The sequence below is a fragment of the Trematosphaeria pertusa genome (assembly GCF_010094035.1).
Source record: "Trematosphaeria pertusa strain CBS 122368 unplaced genomic scaffold BU26scaffold_7, whole genome shotgun sequence".
Taxonomy (NCBI): Eukaryota; Fungi; Ascomycota; class Dothideomycetes; order Pleosporales; family Trematosphaeriaceae; genus Trematosphaeria; species Trematosphaeria pertusa.
The window spans coordinates 354,150-365,758 of NW_022987218.1; the positions used below are offsets into that span (position 1 = coordinate 354,150).

The 11,609-nt window shown below is 53.3% G+C and overlaps 7 protein-coding genes across 7 annotated transcripts; 2 read left to right on the forward strand and 5 right to left on the reverse strand.

Moving 5' to 3' along the window:
- Positions 1 to 20: 20 nt before the first annotated feature.
- On the reverse strand, positions 21 to 1,992 carry BU26DRAFT_518950 (cytochrome P450). The gene is made up of 5 exons (XM_033828930.1): positions 1,755 to 1,992; positions 1,729 to 1,734; positions 1,589 to 1,640; positions 788 to 1,537; positions 21 to 726 (listed from the first exon to the last, which is right to left on the reverse strand). The coding sequence occupies exons 1-5, from the start codon at positions 1,939 to 1,941 to the stop codon at positions 111 to 113; spliced, it is 1,611 nt and encodes a 536-aa protein (XP_033683739.1). The 5' UTR covers positions 1,942 to 1,992; the 3' UTR covers positions 21 to 110.
- A 431-nt stretch (positions 1,993 to 2,423) lies between these two features.
- BU26DRAFT_304982 (uncharacterized protein) lies at positions 2,424 to 3,024 on the reverse strand. The gene is made up of 2 exons (XM_033821839.1): positions 2,693 to 3,024; positions 2,424 to 2,639 (listed from the first exon to the last, which is right to left on the reverse strand). Exons 1-2 carry the CDS (start codon positions 2,981 to 2,983, stop codon positions 2,529 to 2,531), a joined length of 402 nt encoding a protein of 133 aa, XP_033683740.1. The 5' UTR covers positions 2,984 to 3,024; the 3' UTR covers positions 2,424 to 2,528.
- Positions 3,025 to 3,083: 59 nt separating this feature from the next.
- BU26DRAFT_518953 (cytochrome P450 monooxygenase-like protein) lies at positions 3,084 to 5,224 on the forward strand. Its single transcript, XM_033828931.1, has 2 exons — positions 3,084 to 4,282; positions 4,343 to 5,224. The coding sequence occupies exons 1-2, from the start codon at positions 3,131 to 3,133 to the stop codon at positions 4,847 to 4,849; spliced, it is 1,659 nt and encodes a 552-aa protein (XP_033683741.1). The 5' UTR covers positions 3,084 to 3,130; the 3' UTR covers positions 4,850 to 5,224.
- Positions 4,935 to 7,519, reverse strand: BU26DRAFT_456380 (DNA mismatch repair protein mutL). Its single transcript, XM_033824912.1, has 3 exons — positions 7,208 to 7,519; positions 6,884 to 7,154; positions 4,935 to 6,829 (listed from the first exon to the last, which is right to left on the reverse strand). The coding sequence occupies exons 1-3, from the start codon at positions 7,469 to 7,471 to the stop codon at positions 5,163 to 5,165; spliced, it is 2,202 nt and encodes a 733-aa protein (XP_033683742.1). The 5' UTR covers positions 7,472 to 7,519; the 3' UTR covers positions 4,935 to 5,162.
- A 142-nt stretch (positions 7,520 to 7,661) lies between these two features.
- Positions 7,662 to 8,870, forward strand: BU26DRAFT_518955 (uncharacterized protein). Its single transcript, XM_033828932.1, has one exon. The coding sequence runs from the start codon at positions 7,811 to 7,813 to the stop codon at positions 8,780 to 8,782; it is 972 nt and encodes a 323-aa protein (XP_033683743.1). The 5' UTR covers positions 7,662 to 7,810; the 3' UTR covers positions 8,783 to 8,870.
- Positions 8,871 to 9,040: 170 nt separating this feature from the next.
- On the reverse strand, positions 9,041 to 9,738 carry BU26DRAFT_564441 (histone-fold-containing protein; the record flags this gene model as incomplete). Its single annotated transcript, XM_033833280.1, has 5 exons — positions 9,041 to 9,094; positions 9,160 to 9,243; positions 9,291 to 9,378; positions 9,457 to 9,504; positions 9,557 to 9,738. The coding sequence occupies 5 exons, from the start codon at positions 9,736 to 9,738 to the stop codon at positions 9,041 to 9,043; spliced, it is 456 nt and encodes a 151-aa protein (XP_033683744.1).
- A 441-nt stretch (positions 9,739 to 10,179) lies between these two features.
- BU26DRAFT_504896 (oxidative stress survival, Svf1-like protein) lies at positions 10,180 to 11,474 on the reverse strand (the record flags this gene model as incomplete). The annotated part of the gene is made up of 4 exons (XM_033826808.1): positions 10,180 to 10,652; positions 10,700 to 11,124; positions 11,181 to 11,396; positions 11,452 to 11,474. 4 exons carry the CDS (start codon positions 11,472 to 11,474, stop codon positions 10,180 to 10,182), a joined length of 1,137 nt encoding a protein of 378 aa, XP_033683745.1.
- Between the last annotated feature and the right edge of the window lie 135 nt (positions 11,475 to 11,609).

Consider the following 11,609-nt stretch of genomic DNA (forward strand, 5'->3'; position numbering starts at 1 on the left):
CGTAGAGTTTGTGAATCTATGCCTAGGTGGTCCTCATCTGCCTTATGATCAAAACTGCATTAGAATCATGGGCCTCTTCTAACTTTCTTGCTTGCTAAACTGTAATCGAGCTACAACAGCTTCTTCCGCGGCGTTACTTCAAGTACGAGATCCATATTTTCCAAACAGAGGCTTACGCCTGGGGAAGGCCTCGTGAAATCCATTTGGGGAAACGGCTGGCGCTCTCCCTGTGCGTTGACTGGTAGAGTGATCTCGAAACGGTTGATCAGAGTAGCGACAAAGCCACAGATTTCAGCCTTTGCGAGATGACGACCCGGACAATAGCTTACTCCTCCGCCAAATGGACGATATCCGGAATGGCTTGCCAGATTGGAGCGATTGAGAAACCTATCCGGCTTGAACTCTTCGTTGCTCTGACCCCACACGTTTTTGTTGTAATGCAGCTCACGAACGGGAATCAGAACGCTATTGCCAGCTTTGAGCTTCATGTTGGACATTACGACGTCTTCGTTGACTCTCCGAATGCTAACAGAGCCGCTTATGAGACGGAGGCATTCGTGAAACGTCGAATCCATAAGAGGGCAGTGCTTGTCGAGGTATTCGGAGTCGATGATTCCGTTTTCGATTGCAGGCCGGGTTTCGTCGCGAAGATCTTCCAGGAGCTCAGGATGGTAGACGATGTAGGACAGCGTCCAGAAAGCTGCGGAGACGGTGTTACTGTAGGATCTGTAGAGTTGTCAGCGCGAATTTGATCAGAATCTTAGTCAGAAATATCAGAGCAACTTACGCCCAGAGTACCATCAAGAGCATGGACACCCGACTGTCTTCATCCATGCCAAAATACTCCAATGACTGGGTAACTCTGCGGACTACCCATCCCTCTCCTTGCCGATATGCCTCTGGGGTATTGATGTATGCTCGGACCGCTGCATCGAGCTTCTTCCTCGCGTGGTATAATTTCGGCACGAAAATACTTGGGAACCCGAAGACGTATGCCCAGGCTTTGTCATTCATGGTGATAAGTTGCTCGACGATGCTGGGCTCATACTGAAAGATCAAGTCACCGAACATGGTCCGTATGGTTGCTTTAATGATCAGGATTCGGCACAAATCTTTGGCAGAGACACGACGTGATCCAATGCCGGATTCCAGAACGAAAGGACCAAACATGTTGCTCCATGAGATCGAGTCGTTGATATTTGAGATAATGCAGTTTCGCATTGCATCAAGTCTCTCTCCCGGAAGAAGCTGCATTTTGTAGGCATCCTCGATGACTTCGATAAGACATTTGTTGTGTGGGTTCAAGATCTTGCCCTTGTCCGAATCGAGCTCGCTAGGAAGAGGTTTTCTCCAGGAAATCCTTCTGGCTTCCTTGGTAAGGCCCCATCCATAGAGAAGCATGTCCATCCTCCCGTGCCAGGAGAACACAGTCGATCTCTTGTACACGGTCGAAACGTCATCCGGGCAAGTAATAACGTAGAGTTGGTCGCCCAAGACTTGGACTGAGAAAGGTTTGTACACTCGGTTGAAATAGTCTCTAAAGTGTTGTGAGCATGGACACATGGTATTGAGCCGTGAATTGGCTTACAGGCTTCTCGAAATAAAGGATGCAGAGTCTCCAAACATGGTCCAAGAATGTCCTGCAGTAGCTGTAAGTGAATGGTCATCACGGTAATCGAGTGGTTTGGTCGAATATACCAAGAACTAGAAAGTTTCAGTTGAGGATATCAAGAACAGTATTCGACTTAACTCACGGGGGATCCAGTAGGGGACACTCGGGGGCTTCTCCGGATACAACAAGGGCGCTATGGAAAACTTCCATTGCCACCAGCAGATGTACAGAACACCTAGAACACCGGCCAGAACGAAGGGCTCCAAGACAAATCTGGAGGGGTCTGAGAGAAAGGAGAGATAAGCAAGTTGCAGAGCGCCGAGAAGCATTTTGAATTGAAGGGTTCCTTGCTGCGGTTGGACTGTGATGAGGATTCGTAGGCGTTGAACTGAGTTTGAGGGACAATGAAGACCTTCGCACTTATGAATCATATACCCATATAAGGCGGAAGAAGGTCGCTCCACATCATTAACGTGCTCACATAGGCCTCTGCCGAGCGTGATGGACCGAGCCGACGTGTACCAATGCATCCTGTGCCGCTCGTCTGCTCACTTCGAGGAGCCAGAAACTTCATCTTGGTATCTCCTCCGGGGGCTGTCATACCCAATCATGGATACCTAGGTATTGAGCTGTAGTTGGACGGCACGCAATGAAGCAGAATCCATGCCCCTGGCCGACATTGCCTCTGCAAGAGCGGACTCCGAGCTTTGATAGAGACCACACCATTACGACCTGATGTCAAGACTTCTAATCTCGGGATCCGAATTGAGATAGCCTGTTGGATATTAAAGTGGGGAGATCGGTCTGGAGAGGGATATATAATATTTGCATTGCTCAGATCCGCATTTGGGACCCATTGCCTTCTTCGTGACCCAGAAACCAGAAACGGGACGGAGCTACACGCCAACATGATTCTTCATCCTGCTCCTACGACTTCTCCTAGCACGTTTGGCGACGCAACCGTTCTACTCTTGCTTGTAGCAACCATTTTCACATCGGTGACACGAGGGATCTCCTCTGGAATGGACTACCATGATTGTAAGTTAGCCACCTGTCTCGCAGCGACGATTCGATGCTTACAATAGCGACTGGAGGGTTGACCTTGATGACGCTGGTATGCTCCCGGTGCGGCAAGGCTGGCGACACGCTGACTTCCCTATGCAACGCAGGCGCTTGTCTGGTACAAGCGACGGCCCGCAGTGGTGCATGTGCTGGTGGACAGGGGAACGGAAATCTAGCATGGATGGAAATCAGTTGGGTGGAGAGATAAATTGAATTCGCTGGAATGGATGTATTGTCTCTTGTCCGTGCCGACCAATGACATAAGGGCTTCGCATCACCCCACTGCGGCGCAATATGTTGAACACGCATGCATCTTTTTAGGCACTCGTTAGTCTTTAGCGCCCGCTGCAGGTGCGGTTGCTAGTGCCCGTGGTGGCGTAGGTATCGTACAATACTTCTTGCGCCCCCAGGCTGCTCCCCCACAGCTCCTATGCCCTTTGTCCTCACCTCCCCGCCATGGCCCACCCTTTGCTCCTCGCCCTCCTCATCCTTCCGGGAGGCGTTCTCGTCTCGAGCGTGTGGGGAGTTGTCCGCAATTACCGTGCGGCGCAGTCGGTTGGGCTGCCTATCATCTTCCTGCCTATTAGCCTAACCAATCTTCTCTGGATGATGCTTGTCCGGCATGTCATACCCCTACTCGAACGAGTACCTTTCGGAAGCGGCTACTTCACGCGCTTCTGCTACACGGGATGGGAGTTCAAGGACAAGAGTCGAGCCCATGTCGAGTTTGGCGATGCCTTCATCACGGTGACGCCGGGTAAGAACTGGGTCTATCTGTGCAATGCCGAGGCCGTCAGTGATGTTCTTCGGCGCGAGCGACAGGGAGAGTTTGAGAGGCCGGTCGAAATGCTCGCCATGCTGGATGTGTTTGGGCCCAATCTTTCTACCGTCCACGGGCGAGACTGGCAGCGCCAGCGCAAGTGTACGGCAGCAAGCTTCAACGAGCATAACAACGCCATCGTATGGACCGAATCGCTCCACCAGGCTCGGCAAATGTTAAACTACTGGAAATCTGCCGGGGAAGCGGGCGTTCGCACTACCGCTCACGATGTCCGCACCCTAGCGCTCGACGTTCTCCTCTCTGCTGGTTTTGGCAAATCATTCAGCTTCACGGCCGCCCAGTCCAAAACTAGTCCCTCCGGACCGCTCAGCTATCGCGATGCCTTGGCCCTAATTCTGGAGAATGCCGTCCTCATCTTCGCGATCGGTCCAAGAGTCCTACAGCGCCTGTATTTTGTCCCAGGTCTGGGCAGGCTCGCTCAGGCAACTGTCGAATTCAAGCAGTACATGATCGACCTTATAGACCAGAGTAAACATGAATCACATGTACGGGACACGCAGGCGAACCTCCTGACCTCTCTCGTTCGAGCGGCCGTCCAGGACAAGCAACTGTCGCAAGACGAGGTGCTAGGCAACATGTTTGTCTTCAACTTTGCCGGTCATGACACCACTGCAATCACGCTCGCCTACACATTCATGCTACTAGCCGTATACCCAGAAGTACAAGAGTGGCTAGCGGCAGAAATCAACCATGTTGTGAAAAGCGACGACATTCAGCAATGGGACTACGATATCTTCCCAAACCTTCCTCGCACGCTGGCCGTCCTAGTGAGTTGGCTCAACGGCCCCCTTCCTCGAATGAAGTCCCTACTAATGCCTCCAAACCAGCTTGAAACAGTCCGCCTTTACGACCCCCTCCTCTCTCTCGTCAAAGTCTCCGAACATCGAGCTGCTATTCTTACTATTGGCGACAAAGAGCACACCATTCCCGCCGGCACACGAGTCCTACTGAATCTCAACGCGCTACACACACACCCGAGATACTGGGGCAATGACGGGCACGACTGGCGCCCTTCGCGCTGGATAAAGACCGTCCCAGGCGAAGGAGCAAGCGCCGGCGGCGAGGAGCTCATCACCCCAGTCAAAGGGTCTTACTTACCATGGGGCGAGGGTCTTCGGGCGTGTCCCGGCAAAAAGTTTGCGCAGGTGGAGCATGTTGCTGTTATGGCGGCTATTTTTCGCGACCACTGTGTAATGCCCGTCAAGGAGGCAGGCGAGGACGATGCGGCGGCTCGGTTGCGTGTTTTGAATGTTGTGAATGATTCGGGGATGGTGTTGCTGCTGCAGATGTTTCACCCAGAAAAGGCTGCCCTGCAGTGGAAGAAAAGAGCTTGACTGTTGAGATATAGGACTACAGATGTCGTCGAGAACAGGCTTCTTCATTTAAATTGCTAGAACGGGGCATGCGGCTTCTAATTGGCTTGACTCTAAAAACGATTGACGCACAAGAGGTATCTCTACAAATATTGAAAGATAAAAGATTCTCAGGAAAACCGCCTTACTTACTGATCTCCTACTATCTTCGCTAAGGTCCTCCTGCCCCGCATCGTCGCGACAACGCTTCTTGAGACAGATATCAATAGAGGTAACAAGTAGTATATCGATTACGGATTACACTTTGAGCTCATCCCTTCGTTGCGCTCATACCTTAGCATCGCTCAAACACGCGATACAATCCCTTCAGATTTGCGACCTCCATAACGCCCTTCAACAACCCCTTCGTAGCTACTAGTCGCGCCTTGCAAGCCGGAAAGACCACATATTCGATCGCATGCCTCATCTTTTTCCTCCTTGCCGCGATCTCAGGATCTTCACCTACTACTTTCTCTTTCCCTTTTCCTTTACCGCTATCATCTTGCGGCACCGACGGGGGTAACGGCAGACTCTCCGGGACGTAGAATGATGCAAGCTCGCGGAGGAAAGACTGGAAGCATTCCTTTTCAGTCTCCCAGTCGACATAGGGACCAAGTCTGAGGAGGAATTGCGGGAGTTTGGCGAGAGACGGCGTGTATCCTTTTACGAGTAGCGGGATCGAGCAGAGCTCCCCTTCTTCTGTGATCTCCATGGAGAAGTACTCCAAGAGCAGCACAGCCCGACTAAGCAATTGCTCCTCCACGCTCTCAACCACTTCGTCCCAATCGATCTCATCCGCCGCCTCTCCTGCATTTTTCTTCTCCTGCTCGGCCGCCACTTTCAACAAGTCATGCAGAGACAAGGGTGGGTTGAACCGTATCGCGCCATAATTTGCGAAATCGGTGAGTCCGACCTGATAAAAGTACTCATTGCATAGCATACCGTAGTCAACGAGGAAGAGCTTGACGCCGCCTTGGATAGCCGCGATGCGCTTCTGTTCGTCCACGATGCCGATGAAGGTGTGCGTGGAGATGATGTCGGTCAGCTCGCTGTGCATGGCGGAGCGGACGTCGGCACGTAGGTCCTTGATGGAGGTTAGGCGGCAGACAGTGGGCTCGCGTTCGGCGTATTCGTAGTCCATCTCATCGTTGCCGTTGCCGCTTCCATCGGCCGAGGGACGGGCTTGCAGCATGGAGGTGATTTTACGGGCTGAAGCATCGGTGCGCACGAGGTTGTTTTCGTGCGGTTTCTTAGTGGTGGTTTTGGTGGCGGTTTTTGAGGTGCTGCGCTCGGTTGTAGGGTCGCCTGCGGTTGGCGTGCCGGGTGTGGTTTGTTTGATGGGCGTGGCGAAGGGGACTTTGGGGTTGTTGGAGAGGAGGGATTGGGTCATGAAGGAGCGGCTAGTGTCGACTTTGCTGAGGCTGTTGCGAATCTCGTCGCATATGATTGCGATGATTTCGTCCTCATTGAGGAAGTGGACTTCGCGCTTAGTGGGATGCACGTTGACGTCTACCCGTTGGGGCTCGATATCCAGACTTAGGTAGATGAACGGGTGTCCGCCTTTCGGTAGGAATGTGGCATAGGTCTGCTCTACGCTCTTCTTTATTGTTGGCGACTCGACAGCACGGTGGTTGATGAAGAGAAGCACAGTAGTCCGCTTGGCACTGTAGTTTGCATTGCTGATCCAGCCCTCGCTCTTGAAGCCCCAACGCTCGTTCTCAGCCTTGAGCGACACTAGTTCGTTGGCGACGGTGCTTCCGTGGATCTGTCGAATACGGTCGACGATTCCGGCGGCTACTGGGACTGTAATGTCTGTGCTTGAGGCACCGTGCTTTTTGCAGGAGAATGACACACCCGAGCAGTGGACGGCGTATTTGCCCACAATTTCGAGAATTTTCGCGTACTCCTCGCTTGCTGAGCGAAAGGCACGCCGACGTGAAGGCACATTGTAAAATAGATCCTCTACCTGAACCATGTCAGCCGCGAAGATTTTGTTCATGCGAGGGTCTCATTGACCTACCGTGATCTGCGTACCTGGTCGCCCTGCAATAGGCTTCGGCTCGGCACTTTGACCCGGCTTCGCACTAACGAGCTTCCCATCGGCATAATGCGCTCTCCAGGCACAGCTAGACTCCTTTGTCCTCGTGGTAACGCTTAGATGCGCGATATGGCTGATACTGGCTAACGCCTCGCCACGGAAGCCATAGGTGCCAATCGTGCTGAGATCCTCGAACGCCTTGAGCTTGGAGGTGGTAAAGCGCTCACAGAGGATTGACAGGTCTTCTTTCTATAGGCAGGTCAGTAAAACGGCCTTCAAAGGTGGCCAGGGAGGGAACAGACATCAATCCCATGCCCATTATCCGTGATCTGAAGAAGCTTCAGCCCGCCATCTTTGACCACGACTTCCAACGCAGAAGACCCCGCATCCACTGCATTCTCGATCAACTCTTTCAGAGCGTGGACAGGCGCGACGATGATCTCTCCTGCGGCGATCTTGTTCACGACGTCTTGAGCGAGCGCTTTGATTCGGCGTGGCGCGGGAAGCGGCAGGCCGTCATCGCCTTTTCTCTTCGTGCCGCGAGGCGACGGCAGCGTAGTTTCCATATCCTCCACTATGGTTGCGGGCTGAGATGTTCATCGGCGGTGGTGGTGTTGATCAATGGTGAGAGAAGGTTTGGTGGAAAGAGCGATGACGCGCCCCGCATCCACGTAGTCACGTGCTATCCCAGCCACACCTGCGCGCTTCGCTTATGCGGCTGCCTACCACTGACGCCTGATCTATTGCTCTGCATAAGAGCTGCAGGCTGCAAGTTGGATTAACGACCCCGCTCTCAATTACCTGCTTTACCTCCAGCACGATCGCTCAGAGGGGGACGACACATCCGTTACCAAGGGAAAACCTCAACGATAGCTCAGACTCCAAGCGCACCACATATCATCACTATGAGTCCTCAACCCAGATATGCCCGCGCCACAGCTGCATCAGCCGCAAGATCCAGTCCCAAATCTCCCAAAGTCCAAGAAGACGCGACGACTCCCAAGAAACTCAAACGCCCATCCACACTCCCAAGTCCCAAATTCCGGGCGGAGTACCATGACTCCGGGCCTTTCACCCTCAAGCCCGAGAACCCCAAGAAAGCCTGTCGCCTCGCCACGCTCCCCCCAGAAATACGGCTCCTTATATTCGAACACGTCCTGCGAGTCTGTCCGACAGTCTACATACCCCAACATGGAGCACGCGTCGCCTGTCGGGGCAAGCAACTCTGGCCCGCCCTGCTCCGCGTAAGCCGGCTAGTCCGGCAAGAAGCCGCCTATGTCTTCTACATGCAGACAACCTTCATCTGCGCGATCCATGACCTGAGCTTCAAGGCCATCAAGTACTGGGTTGAATTGTTGCCGGCCGCGCACCGCACCTTCCTGGCGCGGAACACTAACTTGCGACTGGACCTTCGGATTGAGATGAGAGAATGGGTGCGGGCTTCTTTAGCGCAGAGCTGGATAGCTACGGAGCGGTTTGGAAATATGTATTCGATTCGCCGAGAGAAGCATAGGCTGCACTTTATTAGCTTTTGTAAGCTGGCGGATTGGTTCCTTTGGTGTGGGAAACCTGCGAATGTGAAGATGAAGTGGAATTATGCCGTTGAGATTACAGCGTGGAGCTGGAGCGGGTGGCCGAGTCGTGCGGCGCTCATACAGCAGTTCTTGGATGTGTGTCTGCTGCCGTTTTCTTTCCCTTGTGTGCACCAAGCTTGGGTGAGGGAGAGAAGGCAGAGCGAGATGAAGAAGGAGGCCTTGAATATGTTGGATGGGTTGGATGGTATATTTCAGGGTTCTAGCCGAGCGGAGAAGGCAACGTGGGAGGGTGAGTGGAATCGTAAGGTGGAGATATTAAGACGGTTTCTGGGAAAGTGGTAAGCCATCAGCGAAATTGTGGCTGGAAGGGGTTCAGTGCGGGACAGATTGCTCACGTATGTGAGTGTGAATACGGGAAATGGAGATTTGAGATGTCTTTCTTGAGATGCTACCGTGCCCCTTGCCAGTGAAGAGCAAGCTAGAGATGGTCCTCCGTCAGCTCATGAATACTACATTCGGATGGCCAAAATCAATGCCGGTCGGTCACTGTAAAGTCTGCCGCAGCAGATCTTTGTCCACACTCCATTTCCAACACCCCGCTCATCTGTGACGCCCATCGAATGATGGGTCAAACCCGTACAGTGGTCGACCAAGCTAGAGCAGGAAATTAGTCTGTAGCGCTGGGAACCTGAAGTGGATCAAAGGATGAGGTTGCGTACCCTATTGAGAGTGAAGATGACGTCTGTGACGACTACCGTCTTGCGGCCCGAGTGCTCGACCAGGGCTATGATATTTTTGAGGAGCTGTACAGGGTAAGCATTCCGAGATTCTGGTTGTAGGCTTTACATACTAGTTCCAGGCGAGCTTTGAGCTCAAAGCGGACGTCATCGTAGATCGTGGCGGAGATACGCTTTACCCCGCCTCGTCGAGCCAACCGACTGATAGCGGAGGTTAGCCAAAGTCCAAGATGTGGACGGCGAAGCCGACATCAGTATAGGTGGCGATCTGTCACGTACCGAATGTCCCCTTTGGTTACGCCTTGGATGGTGTCTCGGTGTACTTTCCTACACGCGCATTAGCCCCATCTCACCCTACCGCCCAATACAGACAACTCACTTGTGTCTCTTCATGGCCTTCCCCTTCCCGAGGCCCATACCACCCTTGCCCAATCCGAGTCCTAGCTGTGACGCCCGAGAGGCGAGCGGGGAAGCCGACAGCGTTGTGGACAGCGCCGTGCCCGGCCGCTGACTGCCTTGGAAGCGAGGTACGCCCACAAACTGATTCCGTTCCTTGACCATCGTGATGCTGGTGATGTTGAGGTGGAGTGAAGTAGGTGACTGTTTCGAATATACGGAGATCGCGGTCGGATTATGTAAGCAAACGCGTCGTCATGTGAGCTTAGGACGCGACGAGAAATGCGGGGTATTGCTTGTGCGCGAATGGAGCAGCGTGGCCGGTGGAGGGATAGACTAAATTCTAGGATAGTCCAGCATGGATTCGCTGAGATATGGCCAGATGTGTACCTGGGTAGGCCGGTTGAGCTATATAGAAAAATCACAAGGATATAACCAGGTAAAGGTACTTGATTGGTTAAAGGAAGGATATAGTCAGGTAAAGGTATTTGATTATTAGGTCCTCAAGCGCCAGTCCTGAGAGCTGTAGTGTATTAAACCTAGGTATAAGCGATCGTAGAGTGTCATAGGTCTATCCAATCTCGTCCAGACTTCCCAAGCTTCACCTTACGAGATGAAAGTAGCCTCAGTAAACAGCATGCCCTCTTCCTTCTTGACCTCATCTCCGAGTTTAATCTCCAGAGTCATCTTCGGGAGGAATTGGTAGATGTACGGCTTGGTGCCGGCCGCGGTCGCAACGATCGCCTTGACGAATCCCGGGACCTCCGCCATGACGTCGATCCGATCTAAGCGCGGCCCAAGGCTGCCTTCAAGGTGCGCTGAAGCATCTCTTCCGTCTTCAGTCTTGCCTCCCCAGTGATAGCTGGCAGCAGTGGGCTCCGGCCAATCGTTCTCTGAGTCCTGCTTGGTGTCGGTATGCTTGACATCGCCGCTCGAGGTCCCAGCGAAAAGCAGCTTGCCATCGGTTGCGATTCCACTGACGCGGACGAGAGTCGACCCGTACGAGGGAGGCGTAGTGAACTCCATCAGGATTGCGGAATAGGTGGGAGACTGGAAGTTGACGAAATTCCACCGAGCAGCTAGCATGCTTAGCAAGAGCAAGTAGAGACCAGTATGGCCTACTTACCAGCATGGTGTGGCTTCATTCCTTGCAGGGCCATGCTGAACATGCCTCTGCCCTTGAAATCAATCTCTCCATCCATTGTGATGATTCTGCCCTCCACATTCGCCCTAGGCCAGAAGGCGTGGCGCATCGAACCCCACGGCGCCTTCGGATCCGTGCCAAAGTTGCTTGTCCCGTCCGTTCCGCCCATGAATCCCGGTGCCGCCCGTATGAACTTCACATCCACCATGCTATTCTCGTTGACGGCGGATTTGATGGTGTAGGACGCGCCATCTTCGGACAGCTCCACCGAGACGCCGTCCGCGTAGAAGGAGTATTGCTCCTCGTCGAAGCCGTAGTTCTCGAGAGGGTCGCTGGACCAGAGGAAGGGCTTCTCGTTGTTCGGGTAGAAGATCTTGCAGTTGAACTGGGTGGTGATGCGCAGGCCGCTGGGCGCAATGAGTATTTAGCAAGCCTGTCAATATGGGGGCAGCATTCCTCTTACGCGACGTTGCTGTATATGACCTGCAGAAAGCAAACGTGCCCGCTGTCAGCGTTCAGGTAGAAGGTCTGCGTCTCGACACAGGTTGACTCTATTATCTTCCATTTGAGATCGGCCTTGGTCAGCTCGGAGAAGGCTGGGTCGCCCTCATTCTTGCCGACGGGCTGGATGGCCTCCGGGCCATACTCGGGCTCCTGGGTGCCGGCGACATTGGCCAACCTGTGCAGATGTAAGTCGACGGCGCGGCCGTGTACAAAGGGCAGGCGGAGCTGACTGTTGCTGGGCCCAACGAAACATCCTCTTTGGACGCACTAGCAAGGACGGAGGTAAGTAACGGCCAAAAATAGCCTGGAGCTCTGACTGGGAGAGGAAAACTCTTGTTCAGAAAATTCTTCCCAGGTCCGTTTGCTGGTGACGAGTTTCAGGAACGCT